This window comes from Cynoglossus semilaevis, chromosome 19 (assembly GCF_000523025.1).
Source record: "Cynoglossus semilaevis isolate Cse_v1.0 chromosome 19, Cse_v1.0, whole genome shotgun sequence".
Lineage (NCBI taxonomy): Eukaryota > Metazoa > Chordata > Actinopteri > Pleuronectiformes > Cynoglossidae > Cynoglossus > Cynoglossus semilaevis.
In genome coordinates, this window is record NC_024325.1 from 13,914,588 (window position 1) to 13,938,952 (window position 24,365).

A 24,365-nucleotide genomic window follows, 5' to 3' on the forward strand; every position below is an offset into this window, starting at 1 on the left:
GACACCGTCCTCCCCCTCCTCCCCCTCCCCCCCCGCCTCCTCACCGTCAGGCTGAGGCAGCGTCCACACTGAGTGCTCCTGAATTCACCGAAGCTCTGCTTGACGGCGCTGGTGGTGTAGAAACCCTCGGCCAGCAGCAGGATACCAAAGAGGAAGAAGAACGAGGCCAGGCCGTAGATGACGTACTGGAAATACTTGATGCTGGAAGAAAAAAAACAGAAGAAGAAGAAGAAGAAGAAACCGTGAGGAACAGGAGGTCGAGGGGTTAAAAAGTTACCACACACAACTCGCCACACAACTTACAAGGAGGCCATGACCTCGTAGTCCTGGACGTTGCGGGCGAAGTAGGTCTCGACCAGCACTCCGGTCTGAGCCAGGGCTTCGTGCCCGCAGCCACAGAACATCGCCATGCCTGCGTAGCACAGCAGGGTGGCCACCAGGGAGGGGTAGGGCACTGCCCCGATGCAGCGGATACAGCAATCATAACAACCTGAGGGGGCATAATATATCAGCACACAGGCGGCACACACCGCACATAAAAGCACACAGCACATCTACGCCACGGTGAGGGGGTCGAGAGGGGGGGGGCTACGGAGAAGGCCGGGCTCTGTCTGCAGACCCATGAGCAAACATCCCCCCCACAAATCTCCCCCAACGGGCCAGAAAGCAAAAAAATTGAAAAAAAAAAATGAAAAATTGAAAAAAAAAAATTAGAGAGCAAAGACAAACAGGAGTTCAAGCAGCGGCTCGCAGTGAAGCGTCCCAAACAAAAGCCCACCGCCACGGACCTGGGCCGGGGGAAGCTGTGCTGTGGAAGCAGGGAGCAAAGATCCAAGGTGTTAATGAATGCATTGGCAGAAACGGCAGAGAGGAAAAGCACCTAGGGCTTTGCAAAGCCAAGGCTGCCTGACCGGGAACATCTGCTGCTCTGGTCTGGTACTCCACAGGAAGAAAGATCCCCGTACGGTACGGTACAGGTCGGTACAGGTCGGTACAGCGCTGCCTCAAAGGTACGGCTACTGTAAACGCGGAGTCGCCGGCGCTGATCTCATCTGTAGGTGAAACGCCGCTCTGCTGGTACCAGCAGCTCTCAGCTCGACCTCACCAGCGCTGGTCCAGCCCTCTGTCTTCAGCAGTCACCGGCGTCACCAGGCCAGGGAGAGATGGCAGCAGAACATTCGGGGGCCACGGGACAAAAGGAGGGTCTCTCTGTGGCCCGCGGACACAATGACCTTTGTCTTGGGCAGAGACAAAGGGCGGCCATGTTAGACAAACAAAGGCCACAGCGGTATATGGTGGCAGTGGAGGTCACCAGGAGCACCTCAGCACCAGTGGCAGTGTCAGCGCTCAGGCCATCCTCCATTCACAGCTGCCTGAGACTGGTACCAGTGTCAGCGCGGCCGGGGGCGGGATTTGACAAGCGTTCAAAGAGTGGGTGGAAGCATAATGAAGGACGGGGCGATTTGAATATCTCCACAACAAAAACAACCCCACTCCAAAAAACCATGTTTGCAGCGCATTGTGAACCCTCGTCCAGTGCCCCGGGTCCACTACCCCCGGGGCATTAAATGCGATAATTCCACAAATTACAGCGGCGTCGTTGGAAGGAACCGGGCAGCGAATCAGACACACTGCCAGCTCAGTATAAATAGTAACAGCAGGAAGACGACAAGAGTCCCAAAAAGATGATGGTGCCTGCAGACGCCTACACTTCAGCTGCAACCGTCAAACACACCGTCACACACACACACACACACACCCGCGCTGGATGATGTCCATGCGAGACGACATTTGTTGTGAATTTTGGCAGCAGATGCCAGAAATAATCCAAAAAATAATAAAAAAATCAGGATTGCAAATCAATTCGATAAGTGTGAAAGTTTGCACCAAACTTGTGGCTTCAAGCTGCTCGGCTCCACAGTCTTCGTGCTAATTCCTAACCACTGACACTTGGTGGGAGTTTCTGACCTCCTTCACATGAGTGACCTGCCATGACCTTGGCATGATGAGCGCCTCTGTCTGCGCCTGAAAGACTCCCTTCAAAAGTACAGTGTTGTTTATGGTTACAGGGTTAAAAGAAGGAGAAAAGAAAAAAGAAAAAAAAAAAATTTTAATTTAAAGTCCATGAAAAACGAATAATCTTCCACTTTACGTCACCTCGTCTCTTCGCCACAGCAGATATTTTTGTGTTAAAAAAAAAAGTGCCGGTTAATAAAATTATTTTTAATAACCCGTTCAGTGCATATTAAACGGCGTATAATCCATACGGCCGTAAAGTAGGGGACTGATGTGCGGCTGATGAAGCCCCGAGTGGGGGGGCAGCGACACGATGTCGGAGGACGGACAGGACATATTAAAGGCAACATTAGTGAGTTATTGAAGTCCACATCCTCAGATCACATTAATAATAGATTACAGAGGAATTATTCAGGATTCCGTGCACTCACCCATGTCTGGAGACGAAGAGCAGACTTATTGAAGTTTGAGGCTGCACCGCTTTGTGACTGTGATATGAGGATATGAGAAGTTATTCCCCGCCACTCCTATATGAATCTGACTCCCGCTTTTGTCTCATCAACAATAGAGAGACCACATCTCCCCGAGTCACATCTTAAAGTCACAAAGTCCCATTTCAGCTGCCAGTCATTATTTATGGAGCCTGGGCTTCAGGACTGGACCCAGAGACACTGCCTTCATCAAACTTTTCACACAATTTGATGCAGTTTTTGACAAATACCTTTTGGATTACATGACAGTGGGGGAGGAAAGAGGGGGAGGGAGGGGGAGTTTCAGTGCTCAGCTCTTTGATAATTAAAAAAAACAGCTGTAAAAATTTGATTTGAATTTGAAAACACGAGGTATTGACATGCAGCTAATAGTGCTAACGTTGTTAAAGGTTAGCCAAGGTGGTTGAAAGACACTGTAGCTGTGAAAGAGCCGCAGTTTGGACATGGACGTGGAAAAGACAGAAGAATGAGTCAAAACCAAAATACGGCTACAAGTTAGCTAAAAAATACCTGAGAGGCTAAAACCAGGAGCTAAAAAATTGTCTAAAATTAACAGCTAATAGTGAGAGTTATGTTTTAGCTCGAGAAAACGAATGATTAGCTCTGAGGTTATTTTACATTTTTACAACCACAAGCCTCAAAAGTCCATAATTATTGACAATCAGATAAAAATAAAACAATTTCATCCTTAAAAAAGTTGTTGACCAACAATGAGGCTAAAACAGCAGCAAGTAAAGATGTTTGACAAATACTCGTGAATACTTCTAATGATTCCGTATGACATGCTGAAAACCTCGCTGCGTCACTTTGTAAAACATCACTTGTTCACAACATGGAGGACAGGTGCCATGATCGGTCCTCAGACCCTATTTTGGACACGTCTGATGTGGATGGCTAAAATTTCTTGTAAATGACTTGCGTTAAAAACCCACTGTCGTCCTGTTTCAGTCATACACGATGGTGCAGTGATAAACCCCACATGGGTTCGAATCCCATTTCACGTTGTGTTTTTTTTTTCTTCCACACTCGCTGTGCTTTAATTGGCTGCATGCGCTGCCTCTCATTGACATGCAGTAGCCGAGCGTTACATCATCAGCATGCATGTGTGGTATGTCAGCAGGTCAGCAGGTCACTGCCAACATCCCCGAGGATCCTGCAGGCTGCGCTGTTGTTGTCGAGGAGTTCTGTGCAGACAAAGGAGAGAAATAAATCCAATGGCTGCCGACGGACATTGATGAAGTTGACTAACAAGGCTGACATTGAGGACCAGGTCCAGCTGCTGTCCTCCGTCCCTCCCTCCCTCACGCTTGACCCAGTTGATGTCAAAGCTGGGTCCAGTACAAAGGGGCCAGTGTGGAGCCGAGGAGTCCTCATCAGCAGGGTGAAGACGAGGACCACGCAGAGTTTGATTCTTGGATTTTAAAATTAAACGTTAAAAAAGGGCCTTTTTTTAAATTAGAAATTCTGAATTTTAGAATATCGAAGGTTAGGTCTGAATTCTGACTATAATCTAATAAAAAACAATATGAACAATACTGAATACATTGTCAGAATCCAGAAATGACTATGTTTTTTAAAATCTTTTCCTCAACATTGTTTCTCAAATTCAATGTTTCTGATGCTCAGAAGTCAGAACTTTATTAACGCTCCAAATCCTGCATTTTTTCCCAAAATAACTCCTGTAGAATAAAGTCAGTAAAAGAGTAAAATCACAGTCTCTGTTTGACTCTAATTAAAAAATAGAACTATTAGAATAGAATAGAATAGAACTCTCAGACGTTGTTTTATCTCTGCTTTCCATTTGACAGTAAATGTCTGGAAATAGATGAGTGTAATGACAGTGTTATAACAGATTTAAATGATCCTCTAACAGCACGTCACTGTCACCGACACTGGGTTTCCTACTGGGAGCAACAGTCGACCACGGTGAGAGAGAGAGAGAGAGAGAAAGGGACTAAAAATAATGTGGTGGAGAGGAGAATACATCCTGCAGGATTAGGAAACCTGGTTTGAATTTCCAGCCTTTATCCGTTCGGATCTGGGAGGAAAACGTCAGACGGTAACAGATCAGGCAATTAGTGAGTAGAAGGGATTAACGACGGCGGCTTTGTTTATCCTCTGACCAGGAGGAGAGAGAAGAAGAGGAGGAGGAGGAGGAGTGGAGGCTTGGAAATAAAACTAAAAGTATGAGTGTGTGTGTTTGAGGGGGGGAGCAGTGATTAACCCTTGTGCTGTACACCTCCAGATGCTATAAATAAGGAGTAATGTTGACAATCAACGAAAAAAAAGGGTGAGGAGGGTGAGGTCTCTGCTTTGGTGACTTTGGAGGAGGAAAAAAAAAGCATCTATGAATAAACGAGAGCATATGTTGTTGAAAGGCAGAGGCAGATGAAGGTCAGAGCTGAGCTGAGCTGAGCTGCGGTGATATGTAATCACTGGAGGAGGTTTAATTAGACGCTCCAACAGTCGTTAGTTAACGCACCGGGTGACACCGACACAAACACCGACCGGGAGCCACGGAGGCCCGGACACCGGTGCTGCATTCATTACCGGCTACTCTGCATAATGACAGAGGCAGAGGGATCCTCCCTCCATCACCGTCAGCCGTGGAACAGACACTCACACACGTCGGTGGACCAGTGTATACAGTAAAACTGTGTGTTTGTGTATTTCTGTGCACAGCCATCTGTGAGTTGTTTATCTTTTTTTAAATAACTGTCTGCCTGTGTGCAATTATTTATAAACTAAATGTGTTTATATATGTGTGTGTGTTGTGTAGGGGGGAGTTAGGAGGGAGGAGGTGAAGCCGCTGTGAAAATACCCACGCTGTCTTCTGTCGGCTGTCACGCCGTGATATGTTTCCTTGTGGCAACACGAACAAACAACCGTCGAAGCAACAGCCCGACAAACAGCCCGACAAACCAACAAACCGCCGCGCTCTCGGAGGGACAAACAGAACGACGTCAGGCTCAGTTGGAGGCGAACTGAGGCGGAGAAAATGAGTTTTTGTTTTATACTCCTAAACACCGACCCGTCCGTCCGTCCGTTCATTCTTCACGTTTAATTCCCCATCATTAGAATCACCGGGTCTGGAGACGAACTAACTGGGACACGAGCTGCAACCAATTAAAAAAACCCCCACGTACGCGTCAGGAGGAGCCGAGATAATTATAATAATGATTAATAATGATAATAAGAGTTCATCTGCGTGAAAAAAAATTACTAGGATCAACCAAAACCTAACCCTGGTTTAACAGCTGTGCCGTCTTTCAGGCCATTGTCTCACCGAATAGAATGCGTACATTTAGCTTAAGTGGCTAATTTAGCGAATTAGCATTGTCTTCTTAAACGGAATGCTGAGCTAATATTAACATATTTAACCTAGTAACTAGCTAGCTAGCTAACTGAATAACTAAATTACTCATGTATCCTCGCCAGGTTAAATTACTGAAATGAGTAAATAGCTTATGCTAGCTTAAGTTAACATAGCCGAACTAACTAATTAACTCATGTATCCTAGCCCAGGGCTGCTAGCTCAACTTTTTTTTTTTTACCAAAGAATAAATACTTAACTCAGAAATAAAAGTTTTTGGACAGAGCAGACTTCCTGTTAGCTTCTTAAACCTACAATATTCCAGTCACTTTCACACAGGTTTACAGGGGACGTTATTGCGTTTCAGCAGCAGAGGGCAGCAGCAGAGACTGTACAAGAAATAATTTACAAATTCTAACAACAAGATCGAGAGGAATGTGGTTTAAAAAAAAAGAAAATGGCTGCGAAAAATGGGGGTGGGAAAAGGGAGGGCATGTGTAGTCCATGTATCACCCGCCGAAAATCTACTGCGCGGTTCACCGTATATTTACTACAGACACCAACAAATGACTTGGGGACCTTTGTGGTCGTCTGTCTACTGAATCACCGCAGGTCTCACAGAGGACGTGTTGACAGTGACGCAGCAGAACCAAAAAATACTGCTGTGATATTAGTACGGCTGATGAATGTACCCTGAGCCTGGGGGTGGGGATGTGGAGGGGGGACGACGACGACGACGACAATATAATACAACGGCAAACTTCCTTTAGTTTAAAAAATCTTTTAATATTTGTCTCATTTAGAATAAACAACATGTTGATAACTTTAAAGGAATCAAATTTCAAATCTCTGCTCCTCACGTCCGTTCAGGAAAAACACAACCCCTGGATATGTTACGTCTGGGGCCCGCAGCAAATACTTTTCTTTTTTTTTTTCTTAAATCGTTTTTTTTTTTCATGAAACTCCTCACTTTACCATGTGAATACATGAGTCGATATACATACAGTTACAGTGTAATTACAGATAATCCTCTGGGGAACTTACAGTATTCATAAACAAAGCACAAATAAAAGATTTCGTCTAAATTTATTCTGTACAAACAAGCCAAGCCAGGGAAAAGAACCGTGAGTTAGTCTGAGTAGGAAAAAAAACAAAACACATTTGAAGCAAAACTCCCTCCGTAGCAAAGCGTTATTTCTGTCCCTACGACGTCGCGATGGACACGTGTCAAAGGAAACACAGCAGCGTACTTAAATATACTACCAGAGATTACACAACGATACCTATGCAGAAAACATAAAGGCAAACTTTAAATGATGTCTAATTTACATTTTTCGTAGCGCGCTGTTCAACCAGGCACCCACACACACCCACACACACACGGCAGCTATAATTTGCACTACCACATAGTGTATGTCGAATAAACTGGATATTCTCTGGAGCGCACGCGTCGACGGCTGAAATTCAAACCGGCCGCTGCGATGAATCCACAGTCGTTTTCATATGAGAGTGAGTCACGCGACCTTTGAACCTAAGTACAATAAAAATACATTTGTTCAGAATAAGCAGTGTACCATGAGAAGTGTGTATAAAATCGCTCTGTAATACTATTGATAATAATACCGATTATAGTAACAATAATACCGCGCTCCGCCTCCGCTCAGATCCCGCCTCCTGTCGTCCACCTGGTGTAATGTCACTTTAAAGTCCACGAGATCAAAAGAGTTGTCACAGAGTAAGAAAAAGCTTCCCATACAAATCCAGCCGTAGAAACATTATACTAAGTTCTTCCTATGTAAAGTTCCAAAAAAGCTAACGTGAAAAATGACATGATCCGATTTTTTTTCTTCTTTCCGTTCCCTTCAGGTGAGTAGTATTATAAAATGACGTTGCAGTTATACTTCCTATATGAGAGAGAGGAAAGGAGGGAGGGAGGGAGGGAGGGGGGAGAGAGGGAGGGGGGAGAGAGGGAGTGAAGGCAGGATGTCTGTGGTTTTTAACACCTTTGGGAAAAAACAAAAAGACAGAACAAACAAATTCAAACATCCTAGTTTTTAACCTACACATCCTAGATACACCTTTACATCTCCACCTTTTTAGGGACCGTCTGTCACTTGTCTGCTCCGCAGGTTATACACGTGTGGTGGAGTGGGTGCTGGGCAGCCCCGCCGAGCTGTAGCCCGCCGGGAAGGTGCTGTACGGGCTCATGTTGGACAGGCCCATCAGGGAGTTGGGGATCATGGTGATGTTGTTGGGGGTCATCAGAGGGATGTCGTCGGGGGAGCGGTGCTGGGTGAGGGAGTAGTCCAGGCTGGGTGAGACGTGATGGGGGTTGTGAAGAGCCTCGCACTGGCTCCTCTGCTGGGACGACAGCGCCTCGTCCACCGTGTTGGTGTGGCTGACGTTGTTGCCCTTGCCGTCGCGCTGCGGACTGGGCTGCTGGGACGTGTCCTGGCGACTGCGCTTGTCCTTGCGGTAGTAGAGGGCGGCGAAGGCCAGGACGTTGAGGAAGAGCAGCGAGGCCCCCACGGCGATGGTCACGCTGAGCTCCGTGGAGTAATCCCTGGGGTTGGGCATGATCAGAGGACCCATCTCTCTCCCGTTTTCAGTGTGGGCCGGGGAGACGGGGGGCCGCCCGGTGCTGCCCGACCTCTTGCCGTTGGACTGGGTGGGATCCATGGGCGTGACCTTGGTGGTCGTGGAGGAGTAGTGGAACATGTCGTGGAGGTTGTAAAGATGAGGCACCAGGTGTTTCCAGAAGGCCACTTTGGTAGCGCGGTAGTGGTCGCGGATCCTGGGCTTCAGACCGATGTGCAGGTAGAGCTGGTCGTACGGGTCGTACTTGGACCAGGCCACCTCCTCAAAGCGGTTGGCCTTCGTGTGGATGAACTTGGTGTCCTGAGGCACCGGCTTGTTGGGATCCCTGTGGACACACGACAGGAAGTCAGTCTGCAGGGTACGGAACCCACATGATCCACGCTGTACGTCCGGTACTAATTATTTATCAGGAACTAACTTGAGGTTTGGTGGAGCAGAGGTTTATGAAGTGCATCTAAATGGTCTCTTCAAATCCCCTCTTCACCATAAACCTTTTTGTTAAACAGCGAGGAGCGGCGTTAAACATTTATGTGAATTAAGTCGTAAATTTGAAGATCCATCTCCCGCAGGATGTTTGCCCAAAGTGATGAAAGTTTGCTGGATGCAGAGGTTTACACCCATCACTGAGTCTTGGAGGAAAAAATACCCAAAAACACAACTCTGCACCTTGAAAACAGATAGCTTTTAATTTAAGAGGATGAGGCGTAAACCGTTAATAGAGAGACTGTACAGGAGAAAATCACCTGGTGTTAGTTTCTCTGGTCTGGATTTTAGACCAGGGATGTCAAACATATGGCCTGTGGGCCAAAACTGGCCCGCTTGATGTTGTTTTCTCATATATATAATATATATGTATTTATATTTCTAATAATTTTCTTATATTTGCAAAAAACGTTTTGTTAATTTGAGGTGATGACATGATTGATCTGATCTGAGGTTGTACCAAAATGAGTTTGACTTTTTTTTTGTTAATTTGAGGTAATTCATGATTGATCTGATTAGGTTGTACCAAAATGAGTTTGACTTTTTAAAACCACAGGTTTCATCAAATATGATGTCATGAACTCGAGATTTACAGACTTCTGATGCTGTCTGCTGTTCTTTTTTTAAATTAATTGGTAAGAACTGACGCAGCACTTTTTTGTCTGTTCACGTTGTACTTGTGAACAAAGGAGAGAAGGAGATAAGGCTGTGGTAGGAGTTCAGCCTGTTCTTAATTAGGAAACACTGCTGAAGGCTGAATCCTACTCTGCTCTAATCAGGGTGATAGAGAAAGGGACAGGGGCTTAACATCTCAACACAAATCAGCGCCGCACCAGTCGGACCGCTCACATTAACCACCGGGGCCAGAAAAATGAGTGTCAGCTTCAGAGAGCTCTGTGCACATTAGGACTCTGGGCTACTCACCCACTCTTGGCAAAGTTGGTCCAATAAGTCATGACCACGGCGCTGAGCATGATGTCATTCCTGGAGAAGTTACAGGGGAACAGATCAGTGGGGCCGACCATGGGAATCCCGAAGACGTAAGGCACCTCGTCTCCGTGCGCCGAGTCGGACCACACGGGCTTCATCAGGCTTTGGCAGTGGTGGTAGAAGGCGTAGAAGTACGTCGGCGAGCCGTAGCGGGCGTGAAGGTCAGCCGTCACCACCGAGGGCTCCACCCACTGATGGTCGGTGAACAGAGCCACCAGAGTCTTCCTCCTGGTCTCCGGGTTGTCCTTGTCCGCCCAGTCCGTGTACATGAATTTAATGGTCTCCCTCAGCGTGTCCTTTCCTTCCGGGTATCCGTACAAGCTGTCCACAAAGTCTGACACGGCAAAGTCAAAGTCACTGCCCGACACGCCGTCGTCCATGTCCATCACGTTCTCGACGAAGCGCAGGCCCTCTCCCTGGTTCACGCCCAACATGATGTCGTAGTTGAGGAACTCGCCCTGCTCCATCAGGATCTCTGGGTCGTCCGGGATGACGTCTCCGTCGATGACGGGGCCGAAGGCCACGCGGTATCGAGCGGGCTGGATGTCTTGCTCCACCAACTCTTTAGCGGTCTTCTTCTGCAGGCAGGTGACCATGTCCACCGTGTCCAGCACGTTGCAGCCCACTCTCTCAGCCAGCAGGCGGGTGTACTTGACCGGCTGGTAGTTGACAGCCCAGCTGGACAGGGCTGGATGATGGCTCTGTGGAACAATCCTGGAAAGGACGAAAATCAGGACAGAAAGTCACTGAATCAGTGGTTATGACTCAGTGATTCAGACTCCTGTGACCTACGGTGGTGTGTGTGGAACTTCAACCATTCTCCTCCGTCTGACCCAGGAAATATGTGAATCAAATATACCCCATGTTTTTTCAAGACCACAAAAACATGTTTCATCTATTTGCCAAACAACAGAAACGGTTTTCACAGTAATACGGTTTTACAGTATTTGGAAAGCTTTCTATTTTCAACACAACTCATTAGTTCTTGAACAGTGATCTCCAACGGTCCGAACCAAAGACTGGACTGAAAATAGGAGGAAAAGATTTGACTAAACGACCAATTCAGATGAAAAGTCCAAAACGTCTAATTAGGACTGTGACTTCAACATGTTAACTTGGATCAATTAAAGTAGCACTGATTCTCACACTCCAGCCCAGTCAGTGTGGGTAATGAACCAGTTCATTGACCAGACAGAGGAAGAGGCACTTTCTGTCTTCAACGCACAAGAAAATAAGGCGAACCCTCCGACAGCTGGTGAAGTAAGACAACATCAGGGTCAGGGACTACAGTCAGGACACAGGGTTTGTTTCCTGGCCCCAGGGAGGCAAAACAAACATTTAATCTGGTTAAAAATGAACTTCTTGTTCTTGACAGTTTAAATACTAAATTGAAGAAGTGACAAAAAAGCAGATTTAGAAAATATACACATGTACACCATGGTACAGACACCAGAGCTAACGTTAGCTACAACAGTCCTGGTACAGACCCTCAATAACATTAACCAAAATTACTGTTATTAAGGGCTTTTGCTAATGTGTGAAATCTTTGTTGCCGTTTTTTTTTAATTGTACTTACAATTACTTTTTATATCAAATTTAGTTTCATGAAAAGTCAAGTTTGATTGGTTTTGGAGCGGAAGAGAAGATTAACTGTGAGCAGCTCAGCCCAGAACCTGCTGAAACAAGTTCTGTGGTAATGAGATGTTGATCCTCTTTGCTGTTATTACAGACGGGGAATAAGGAAAAAAAAAAAATTCTTCCGTTTGGCTTGTTTTTCCTGATCCCCTCATTTGTCTGATGTGGCTTCACTTCTATGCAGATGAGGCTGAATTAATGACCAATTTGCAGCATTGTTCTCACGCAGGAGAAGGTAAGATCCAGCGCAGCAGTTACTGACAGATGTACATTAATTGCACAGTCCTTAAGTTGTGCGTCTTAACAAGCGCCGCAGCTCACACCCTGACTGCTGATGTGAAGTGTGCGGTGGAGGGGGAGGGGGGGTGTCTTGTGGGGCTGGGTCTGAGGTAACCTCCATCTTCCACTCATCGCTTGTTGTGTTGTGTTTATACGCAGCGTGCCACCTCTGTCTCTGGAGGGTTTGGAACCTGAACTTAAAAGCGACATGTGATATGTATCAACTCCAGAATATTCTGTGGAGGTTAAGGCGATGCAGTGGAGGAGAAGAGGGGAAAAAAAAAAATCATACAAGGACATTGTCACTTTCTCCCCTCTGTGCTGTCATTTATTTCATTTTTTTTTTTTAGGCCAGCTGCAACAGCATCAGCATCAGCAGTAGCATCAGCAGCCAGGCTGATTCAGAGACAGCAGAAGATCTCTGTGCACTCACTGTAGCTGAGCTGCAGCACCGCCGTACACAGCAACGACAGTTACTGCAGAACTGCTGGCGTTGATGGGAGGAAAAAAAACAAAAAACAACAAAAAACTATTTTTCTGTCCTATAATGACAGGAGCATCAAGGTGATGACACTGTGACCACGGGGTCTGTTGAAAATCCTAGACCAGGGCCATATCAACAATAGACAGGGGTGCCCAACCTCCGGTCTGCAGATCAGTACCAGTCCATAAGTCATTTGGACACTTAAAAAAAAAGTACTTAATTGTTACTAATTTACTTCATTCAAAGAAAATCCTGTCAAGCTGTCACTCATACTCAGCGTAAACTCACGTCTGTTGTGTCACTTCCTGCTTTTATAAACAGAACCACAGCTTCAGAACCAAAGACTGGTGATTGAACCAGTGGCACCAAAATGACTCCAGTCCTTGAGCTGCGTCTGCAGGTGTTCTTGGCCACAGACTATCAATCTGGACACAGCATGTGACACCCCCCCCCCCCCCCCTCAATGTCAGTCTGCTCCTGCTGAGGCTGAGGCTGATGCTGATGCTGAGGCTGAATGGGCGGGGCTGGCCTACTTCCCTGCTCCCGTCTGAACTCCCACTCTCACCTTGTGCTCATCACACTGATTGCCACTCATCTGCAGCACCTGCAGTAAAAAACTCTTCACCTCCACTCTGCTGCACACATCCTTGTTAAACCTGAAATGGCAAACGCACGACCAAATAAGGTGTAATTCTCTCTCTGTATTTTTTTTTTTCAGTCTCCTCGTTTTCTTTGCTCTAACAGCTCTCCAACGTCCTCAGCCACGGACGCACCTGCGTCACCTCTGCTCTGTTTGTTCAGCTCTCACACACACACACACCACCCACCGATCTGCCGTGACCCCCCCCTCCCTGATGAAGCCACATGTGATATTAATCCAACACCACACACCTGTGTGTGTGTGTGTGTCTGCCTCCAGTCAGTTCACACACGTAGTAACGCAGGTGGATTAAAAAGTGACGACGAGCTGAACGCCAGCGCTCTTCTTTTTAAGAGCCTCGTGTCTTAAAAGGCAAAGCTTTTAAGTTGATTAGATTGAATACAAGGAGGGAACAAAGGCAATCACTCACTACACAAATACTTCTTCTTTTTTTTTTCCCTCTACCCTCTTCACATATCATAACATTTCATCTCCTGGAAAGACTATTCAGAGATGCACTGGAAACCAAAAGTGCAGCGGCAAAATGATAAAAAATGATCGTGACAAAGTTAAATTGACATCTTCAAAGGAAGAACTCGCTGTGACAAGAAAAATGGTGTGTTTTTTTTGGTGCAAAGTGGAGAAATCCTGCACTTTTAAATTCAAAACTGTGTTGCCTGAGGTCACTAAGTGCTGGGAGGAGGAAAAAAAAAATCAGAAAATAAAATTACTGAAGTACTTTATTGTTGGGGGGAAGAAGATACGAACGTATCCAAGAATCTGCTTCACAACAACACACTCTGGAATATATTAATGTTGGTGTGAAACTAGGTCAAGTGGGATGGTACAACTGGCTAAGACTAGTCTTGTTCCCCATAGGTTGTGGGTTCAACCCCCCACAATGTGTTCCAGTGGGGGCTCAGTGAATGGCTCATCTATCATAGTCACATTAACATGTACAGTGGTGGAGGTGGGTCATGTTGCGTTGCATTTGTAACAATATTTTGTGGGGATGCACTAATACTTTAACCAACATTATCTCCATTTGTTGATTCAAATATGGAAATAGTTCTACACAGTTTACCGGGTTTTTTCAACTGAAATGTTTTATAAGTTTCAAAGCTCCGCTCACTTTCTGTTCTGCTGTGTTTACTGTGAAGAAAACTCATTTGTATTTGTCTTTTATGAGAAGAAAATAAAACTGTTTCTTTTACCCTCTGAGTGATGGGACAGTGTGAGCAGACTGACACAGGAGGCGCCGATCCCCGATCCAAAAACCGTGATGCGCCCCGGGTCTCCTCCAAAGTAACCGATGTTCTTACTGATCCAGCGCAGAGCCTGAATCTGATCCAGGAGCCCGTAGTTTCCTTTCGCTGCCTGGTCCCCGGTGCTGAGGAAGCCTGGAGTTTTAAGACACAGAACAGAGCCAGCACTGCAAGACAGATCTACAATATGTGCCACAGCTTTGATCAGAAGTTACATCACAGCGGGGTCTCAGAACAGACTGACACTGTATCCCCTCAGGTGCAAATATGCCCCCCCCCCACCCCCCAACCCCTCTGTCTCTCACAGTGTCTCCACTACTACTTCATTTCAACTCCTTGTAATTGCCTCCGAGCTGGAGAGCCCCTCAGGAACTGATCAGGACTCTGCTCATCAAATCTCAATTCTCTTCTTGCAAAAAAAAAAAAAAAAAAAACCACAAGGAGAGAGAAAAGTCTTCAAAGCATTTAGCGTCTTAATGAATAAATCTTTCCTCGCACTCTTTCTTTAAACGGTTTCTTCTTAAACTTGCACGGAGGTCACAGCTGCCGCCGTAACACTGACGCTGTTACTGATTGCCTCGTCTCGTCTCATCTGCACAACACACTGTTTTGAATGTTAAACACGGCGAAACAGAACACTTTTGACCTTGCCGGCGCTGGAGAATGCTGCAGCTCTCTCCATACTGTATTTGAGACGTTGTTGTTTTTGTTTTTTTTAAGGCTGGCAAAGTCTGATCATCTTGTGCAGATTAGATCAAAATCGTCCCAGAGAAGACGGACTGTGTATAAAACAACACAACCACAGTCTGGGTGCAGCAAGGACAACCTGAGACTGACTTCACACACAGTCTAGTGAGTTTTGTTTTCATGAATTTTTTTGACCAAAACTTATTTTCATCAATTTCTTCTATTTCTGACTTTCTTACTAGATACTGGTTTGTGCGGTGGTTCATTTATTAGGTGAGTTCTTAGAAGGTATGAGGAGTGGGAGGCATTTTTTGAATTATTCATTCAATTTTTTTTTTGTTGTTTCTGGATTGTAGGATTAACAGTGTTCAGAAGAAATGCTGATGCTGCTCCGACTCCTCCCTGGTACGGGTTGGTAACAGCAGCAGCAGCAGTAGGATTTAATGAGCATGATTACAGTTTACTCTCCCACATTAACCACTGTTAAATACCCCATTTCAAAGCACATTAAAGTCACCGCACGGAGACGCTGTAATCACCTAATATTCCAATCCGGTAGTTGAGCGTGACCACGACAACATTCCCGTAGCTGGCCAACACGCTGCCGTCCATGATGTTCCCGGTTCCCTCCATGTAGGAACCTCCGTGGATGTAGACCATCACGGGCCGGGCCTCAGAGTCCCTTATATCTGCAACATCAACACACAAACACACACACACACAAACACACACATGCTGAGCTCAGAGAACTGCAGAGCAACGGTAATGAAACTGGGAATTAATGAAGCGCTGTTGCTAAAATCCCAACTGTTCAGTGTGAGGTGTAGAAGACCTGACCAGAACAGATGCTGTAAAGCAGTGGTTGGTCTGGGTCTTAAAAAAGGGGGGAAGAAAAGGTTTAAAAAATGTATAAAAGCCATTATTTTTTATGAGTAAAACATCAATAAATAAAGAGCAAATAAATAAATAGTTCATAAAATGATCACTCAATTTCATGCAATGCAAAAATAACAAGTAATTTATTATTATTAATTATAATGACAACAGCAATAATAATAATAATAATAATAGAACATTGAGTTTTTTTTGATAAATTTGACTGAAGTTTTGTTGAGTTTTGTTTTTTTGAGAAATTTGACTGAAGTTTTGTTGAGTTTTTTGTTCTAATTGATCAATTTCTTTTTCTGAGAGTTGAGAGTTGACACTTTTACCTCAAAATCTTCCCATTAACAAATCATTATAATGGATTTTTTTGCCCTATTTTAAATTAAAAAAAAATCAATAAAATCAATATAATGTTTTTTTACACTGACGTCATGTTGCTAAAAATTTTCACTTCACTTCTCATCCATCCATTCCAGAGCGAAAGCTGTGGGAAATGTCCTTTAAAATAATTCCGTAAATGCATAAAAAGCAAATTCCGTAGAAAAAAGAAAAAAAAAAATCCATCTCCCACTGTCTCAGACCAATTTGCTACACAGACTAATGAGCGGCCTTAAAAGGGACTATGAGACAAATAAGTAGATAATGCAATCAGTGAATCAATGTACAAGGCAGCAGAGACGCAGAGACGGAGCTGCAGTCCAAACATCAGCCGCACTAACAGCTGAGACTGGAGACACATTTTTCTTCTCCCTTCACTCACGGTAATAAAAAAAAAAGGTTGTTTTTTATTTATTTATGTTATATCTGGGAAAAAGAAAAGATCTAGGGATGGTGAGGGTCTTCATCCGACACACTTCAAACTAAGAGAATCCATTCATCATCACGAGTTTCTGTGCTCTTAAAAAATAAATAAATAAAATACCTTCAGATATATGAGTCTCAGCGTGTGAGAACGACGCCCCCTTCTTCTTGTGTTGGCCCCCTGGGAGGACAGACAAACAAAGAGGTAAAAAAAAAAAACAAAAAAAAAAAAAACAAGTTATCGAATATATACAAGCAGCATCTGTCACTTCCCCTTCCTCCTCCTCCTCCTCCTCCTCCCCTCACCCCCCTCCATCCCCTGACTGAGAATTTTAAACAGGCCGTGCTGTCCACCAATGCTACCTCGTGTCGTGTCGTGCCAAATCACTGCAGAGTCGTGACACGGCCACAGGGGGCGGCAGAGTAAATCACAGTTTGCCTACGTACAGAATAACGATGCCTCGGTTTTAATTGAGTAACCACCAAACTCCTGTTCCCTGTTATAAGGGTTGATATATTGACTGTGTGTGTTTGTGCAGCCAGGCTGAACAGTGTGTAAAATCACTCTGCCTTCGTCCTGACAGAAGCTGCAGCGACTGTGAGCCGCACACACGCAGGGAAGGACGGTTGGGTTTTTTCTTTCGTTTTTAAAAGCATTTAAATTGTGATCCTCGTTTGAAATGTATTCTGTTCAATCAAAAGATAATTATGTCAAATAATTTTTTTTTATTTTTAAAAAGCTATTAGTCAAGGTTAATTAATGCAAGGCCTCTGGTTATTACATTTATTTAATCTTGTTCTCCACATTTTATTTCTCTAATTGAAAAAAAACCAAAACTTTATTCCTTTGAAATTTAAATAACATTTTCTTCATAGAGCAGCTATATTTTCTCAGATTTTCTACTTAATCTACTGTTAATTAAAAATAATATTTATTTCCATTAAGGCAATAATTAATATAATTATGACAGAAACCATGTACAAATTAACAATTATTTTATAGTTCACAACTTTGCTGAATAATTTAAGTTTTATTTTATTATATTTTTAATAAAACTTTCTGTGTGGCCTGGTACTAAATGATCCAACGACCCAATACTGGTCCCCAACCCGGTGGTTGGGAACCCCTGACTTAAGTCAAAAACAAATATTTTTGTCTAAATTTTTTTCCCTCACTTAACGGCCAACATTAAAACAATTTTCAACATTTATACTTATTTCTGACTAATATACAGTAATATAGTTTAATATAAAGAGTTTCAGCCTTTAAGCGCACGTACATTATTTAAGTTAACTTTACATAAGTTAACGTACATATTAAAATAAAGTGTAACTCTTCAGATAAAACCACTGCAGGGTCATTAGTGAAGATGTGATGAATAATGAATTCACTCTGATTGGAGTCGGGCACGAAGCCACTGAAGTAAATATGAAACAAGTGAGAACATTTTCAGGAGGACGAGCTCTAATGTGACACAGAAAGAAAGAAAGAAAGAAAGCACAGGCACCGACGGTGATAAATAAATGTTAGAAATAACAAAGGTTTCACATGGTGGGTGAAGAGAAAAAAAAAAAAAAAAAAAAAAAACAGGATTCGCACAGAAGGCCTGAGGCGCGTTTTAAATAAACAATGACAACGTCAGAAGAAAAATAAAGACGCCTGCAACCCAGCGCTTCCATTAGGTTCTGTGAAATATGAATACAAATGAGAAATTTAATTAACCTGCATCTGTGTGTGTGTGAGAGTGAGTGTGTGTGTGTGTGTGTGTGTGTGTGTGTGTGTGTGTGTGCCAGGTGACAGGGCCTTGAGGCAGCTCTCAGAATGGGGGCTCTATAGTAACACGTAGGCTGCACCATTTTGAACAGATACCTTTCAAGGAGACTGTTTATCTGTTGTTGCTATGCTACCACAGAGAAGAGAGAGCGAAGCGTGTGTCAGACGTGTGCGCACGGAGGACAGGCTTCAGCTGTGGATGTGAATACGGTCGAGAGTGATATTCTCTCTGGAACATTGAGGGAAATGAAGTGAACCAACATGGAGGAGGTTCGCAGTAGAAGTACAAAGAAAATACTCGGTTGAATTATATATTTTATCACCTTGTCTCTGGTAGGGGACGAAAATGATCTACGGACAAATTAATTCTTCTTTTTGTAAGAACTATTCAAAACACCATCACCACCTGAATGTACATCATAATGTGAGATTGTTATCTTAAATATCACAGAGCAGGAACCACAACTTTTATATTTACGATATGAAGTAAATTTCATCACAGCCTCCATTTCCTAATCTCCTGATTCATTTCTCACGTCAACAGCTGACGCCCGGCGGTGACAGCCAAATATGCTGGACGCATCGTTTCAAAGGCTGAAAGTTAGGGCTTCATTTTCTGGTCGACAGTATCTTATCTCTGCAAACATTTCTGCCCCGCGTAAAGTCTGTTAGCGGAAAAACGGAGTCTCGCACTCGGCTACATAAGGTTTATTTTCACCTTTATCTTCACGTATTTATTCTCTGGCAGCAGGACTGAGTTGTGAGTTCTCTTCAAACAAATAAAAAGTTTGAATTGTTTCTGCGCAAAAGCGTTTGTTACTTTAAATCTAACAATTTAAAAGTCTAGCTCTGTTTTTTGGCTCGCTTAAATTTCTTATGAATCCTTAATTGAGTAAGAAATTCGTTATGTCGCTCTTGGTCACATTTCTGTCAGGTTTCAGCTTCTCAAACGTCCCACGTTCTACCTGCCTGACATTTCTTTGCAGAAACGTCTATTAAATGTGTCTAAAAGCGTGTGGCACGCATTCAAGCAGGTGATAAACATTTGCTATTTCCTAAATGGCTGTACAGCAGGTGATTTCATTATGACATTTTCATCAGATGGCAAATCAGCCCCCTGGTGGCAACAATGACACAAACACACGCCGATCACAATGATCACAACATGAGGACAGACGTAAACACAGTGACTCACCGTCAGCCGTCGGAGCGTAGATGTTCAGATACAGACAGTCCTCACTCTGGTCCTGGATGTACTGAGCCACCGTGTCCAGGTTGTAGGTGAACCATATGGGCATCATAATCTCCGGCACAGTGTTGTGGATGTTCTGAGGACACACGGGCATGAAGTGGGTGGCATTCTTTACGCCCGACCAAGAGGACGGCTGCTCCGGGGGCATGAAACGCTTCTCGCCCACAGGTGGCGCTGCGTACGGCACCCCAAGATACTGATCCACGGGCCTGAGGACCTCGCTGGGCACCGGGACCCGGAGGCCTCGCAGTTTCCCGAACTGGGTGGTGACGGTGGGGTAGAACTTCTGGCTGGTGGCCTTCGTGAAGGACCAGCAGGAGCATAATATCCACCAGAGAAGAGCACAGTGGGTGATGGTCACGGCTCCGTGCTGATGTGGCAGGTGTGCAGGCGACAGATGGTCTCTGAATGGAGCCAACCACATGGTCTGGGCAGGACAGTGGCCGCTGCACAACACAAATGCACACTGTAGTGTCCGCTCAGTCCTGCTGTAGTGACCCTGTCAGACGGACATCACTCAGATCCAATCCAAATGCACCTCAGACACGAATGAAGCTCCTCCACGTCCACTTCTCATTGCAGTTCACACAGATCTGTGAAAAAAACAAACAAACAAAACACATAAATGATCACAAAAAACATGAAGGAAATACATTAAAATACTATTTTAGTATAGAAAAAACGGTTGATGTCGTTGAAATGCATGTGAAGGAAATACATTCAAATACTATTTTACAGAAAAAACGGTTGATGTCGTTGAAATGTTGAAAAGTCTGGATAATTCACTTATTACCGTCAACAGACAAATACAATAATTACATATCTCAAAAGATGAGGTATTAAAGCAGCATTTTCTGAGCGAAAACTATTAAAAAAATGAATGTCTGCAAACACTGACATATAATAAATGAAGTAAGTCTTTGGTGGACACTCCTTTATGTCCAAAACCTGCTAACACCCAGGAGTGTGTTCCTAAATAAGTGTTTAACAAACAAACAAAAAAACCCTGAATGTTTCAAATTAGTCCTTTATAATAAATCATAATAATAGATCTAGAGATGTGAGTTTATTTTTCTGCACTTTCCCCAGTCAGAAGATTCATTTTTAAATAATTCTCTAGACAAATAACAGTTATTAACAATAAATAATTACATTCTCGGTTCACCTCTGAGTGTCTGTTCATTTATTTGGTTGTCAAAGAAAAAAAAAGATAAGGTGGCTCTGGAAAACACTGTTACTCTTTCATTAAAACACATTTAGTATTTTCAAACCCGAGGCCAAATCTTCCCTACAGTATATTTGCCTAACGTGATCTTAACAGCAGTATTCCATATTCACAGTAAGATAAAGTGCTGGCGTTCGTGGCTGATAGATTTCTGCTTCCACAGCTACAGAACATATCACTGATCTCTGTGTATCTCTGTGGAGGAGGCGAGAGAGAGAGAGAGAGAGAGAGAGAAAAAATCAGTCTGCTGTGATGTTGAAGTGATGCTGTGAACACATCTCAGCATAAAAAGGTGTTAAACTGCGCTCTCTCTCTAATGTGAGAACCACAAAGTGAGCAGCAGAGACCAGCCCTAACAATTTAATCAAAAGTAATTAAAAAAAAGAAAAGAAAAGAAAAAGAAAGAAACACAGCCGAGACATTTCTGATTTCAAAGGGTTTCTCGGGGCTTTATAAAAACACCAAACATCTTAAGAGACGGAGCGCGGCTGAACTCGCGGCCCGGCAACATGGTGACAGCTGCAGCAAAGCGACTTATAATGGTGTTGAACATCTCCAGTACAAACATGTCTGATGGGAACTCATGAAGAGGAGCGAGTGCTGGTTCACTGAGAGCCTGGAGGCCGGACTACAGGCACTTAAGATGGTTTCACTTCAACATCTGACAGCAGAAAATGTCTGAGAGGAAGTTGTAATAACCTAAATCTTGACCCGCAATATATAAAAGGTAACTTTGATCATATTTAAATAATAAACTGAGATAAAAGTCAATACATTTTGGTCCTGATTGTTATTAATTTGTGGTGTTTTTATATTGAAAAAAAATGCTAACCCTAACCCTGACTCCCCACCCCCCGTAGTGGACTGTGTGAGTGTAGGGGGCGGTTTTGGACGCAACCAATGTCTGTCCTCCTGCAGTGATGTTTCTACTGAACAACCGTGTAGTGCTCTATGATAGCGTTCCTCTAAATAGGATCACAGATGATGGGCTGTTCTGATAATCTTTAGAAAAACAAAAAAAACAAACAAACACATTTTCAGATGTAAGAGACCAATCCTGCTGCCATCTGCTGGTACTTCAAATGCATATTCGCTCGGAGAGGCTGAACGCGTTAATGTTTGCATTTTTAAAGGTCGAACGGAACAAAAGAATTACGCGCAGATGGATTAACCTTTGCCCGGAGCTTACCACTGCAAACACGCCGCAAATACAGTCCATGTACATATGTAAATGTACACACACTTCCCATGTACATGCACACTATTTGTTTGAATTCCTCCGAGCTTCAGTGTAATGACTACAAACCCAGTGCGCACACTCCTGTCAGGAGGAAACACCTTCACTCCAACGATATTTACATATTTTGACAAACACAGTATCAACCGTGGAAGCAGAGAACGAGCTTAGTGTAATCCAGGGCTCAGTCCCATTTCTCATTTCAACTCCACACCCCTTTATCTCCTGCCCCTTGAAACTGCAGAGCTGCAAGGTGTCGTAGGTCCACGTACCAGCCCTGCAAACACACACACACACACACACACACACACACACACACACTGTAGTGTCATGCTGTTGTTTATAGGAGATGTTGCTAGCTGCGGTTATGTCACTCTTCTGCCACACTCTTTAATTAGCACGTGACGAGCACAGAGCGACGTGAGAAAACATCTTCGAGGCCTGGAATCGCTGACGAACTGCTCGATGTTTTTTCTACATTAAAGCTACACAGACGTGTGATCATAAATGTTGACTTTCTGTCCCACTGATGTGAGTTAGGGTAAAATAAAGCTTTAAAAAGCAACAAACACTAAAGTACACACAGACCAAACCAGTAGGTGGCAGTATTTTGCCAGCAATAAAAAAAAAAGACGTTAGACAACAGAGCTCAAAGTTGCCACAACAGTCAGTCCTGGTACAGACACTAGTGTTATCGTTAGCCATAACAGCTATGGTACAGACATCAGCGCTAACATTAGCTTCAACAGCTCAAGTACAGACAAATGTTAGCTAGCCCACAAAAGACCAAATTACATTTTTTTGTGGCAACAGCACAAACATCAGACCCTCGTATTTTACAGCTATATGTAAAAAAATAATTAACTTCAGAATGCGGTGGAAACGTTTTTTTTTTTCAGCCACTGCAGTCTGTATTGGAGACAACTCCATCCATTTCTTATATAGAATCTACAGCTGCACCACAAACACATCCATCCTGTGTCCTCATAATAATGGAAGTCAGAATTTTCTTTTTTTTTTTACAAGTCTCCCACCAACTAGTCGATAAACACAACAAACCAAATTAGACTTATTGATAACTTCTGCTTCCAGCGAGGGGAATGTTAGCAGCCGAATATCTTTCTGTTTTTTTCTATTTCTGTGCAACTTCTAACTAATTAGCCTCCAACATGATGCATTAGCTCCTCACACCATCGTGCAGGAGTCTCTGTCAGCAACAACGATAAAGAAAACAGTCGTTTTCCATTTTAGACTCACCACACACCTGCTGTGCACGCCACATTTGGACACTTTTAATATGGAGCAATGATAGAAATCTGATTACATGTGAGTCTGTGCCTTCGGCAGCCGTTGTCAGTATTAATTATCATGTCCCCTTAGCCAGAACAGGGACAGGACTTGTAACACCACCATCTGTTTCATGACAATGATGTAAAACACACTTAAATGGGAAAGACAGAAACCCTGAAGATTTATAATAACTTTTTTTTTTTTTTTTTTAGACTGGGGCGCGTCTTCTGGTTTGGAATTGGCACAGACGATAATTCATTCTCATTCCATTTGGAGCCTGAAAAAAGCTGGCATCAGCAGTCAGATTTGGTTAGTTGTCTCCAGCTTATATAGGAAGAGAAGAAGAAGAAAAAAAAAAACGCAAGACAGCCGTGGGACTGCTGGAGATCAAAGCGATAATACTGTATGAATTTTTAAAATAATAGGCATTTCCTTTTACGGGGTTAATAATAAATGCAACCATGAAGCGAGCACTCTTGCATATTTCCTTATATTCTCATATATATATACGGATGACGTGGAATCAAACATCGTATCTGATTTACTGAGGTGTAGCTTTATTAAAAAAAAAAACCCATCCCTGGTTTTGTTTTATTGGCTCTGCTGCAGTCGGTCGGTGCAGCCGTATGCAGCCTTTGACTGGGCTGCAGAGTCCGGCGTACGGTCCGTGATGGGACAGATGTGGATAGAAGCTTTATTGCTTGCTGCAAATGGAGCATGTAATAAAAGTGAGCCATCCCTCAGGCAGGTTCGATACCCTCTGAGTTTCCCTGAACCAGGAAAGGAAAAGGACAGTTTTCTTTTGATTCATCTTCAAATGCTTAATTTTTCCTCAGGGTCGTGGGGAGGGAGGGGACGGGAGGGGGTGAAGGAGACATCCTGGACAGCTCACAAAGTCCATCAGAGACATTTACGCTCACCACAAAGTTAATTTAAACCGATCTCCAATCTGCATATTCCTGAACTGCAGGAGGGAGATGGAAACTCCCCCCCATTCCCACACACACACACACAAGGGGG

General features: G+C 43.9%; 2 protein-coding genes across 3 annotated transcripts in view; both read right to left on the minus strand.

Moving 5' to 3' along the window:
• Positions 1–2,563, minus strand: part of plp1b (proteolipid protein 1b) — a 7,034-nt gene extending 4,471 nt beyond the window's left edge. Inside the window, exons 1-3 of one of the 2 annotated variants that reach the window (XM_008333149.3) lie at positions 2,448–2,563; positions 304–490; positions 45–201 (exon numbers count right to left, since the gene is read on the minus strand). In XM_008333149.3, the coding sequence (XP_008331371.1) occupies positions 45–201; positions 304–490; positions 2,448–2,451 (348 nt within the window). In that variant the 5' untranslated portion in view covers positions 2,452–2,563. Of the gene's footprint in view, positions 1–44; positions 202–303; positions 491–880; positions 1,170–2,447 lie in introns of those variants that run through there. The other variant, XM_008333148.3, reaches the window with a different exon arrangement.
• A 4,022-nt stretch (positions 2,564–6,585) lies between these two features.
• The window catches only part of nlgn3b (neuroligin 3b), a 20,337-nt gene continuing 2,557 nt past the window's right edge, over positions 6,586–24,365 (minus strand). Inside the window, 7 exon segments of the mRNA XM_025065824.1 lie at positions 6,586–8,743; positions 9,826–10,579; positions 10,582–10,605; positions 14,144–14,329; positions 15,421–15,570; positions 16,689–16,748; positions 19,537–20,186. Of these exon segments, the coding sequence (XP_024921592.1) occupies positions 7,951–8,743; positions 9,826–10,579; positions 10,582–10,605; positions 14,144–14,329; positions 15,421–15,570; positions 16,689–16,748; positions 19,537–20,017 (2,448 nt within the window). The 5' untranslated portion in view covers positions 20,018–20,186 and the 3' untranslated portion in view covers positions 6,586–7,950.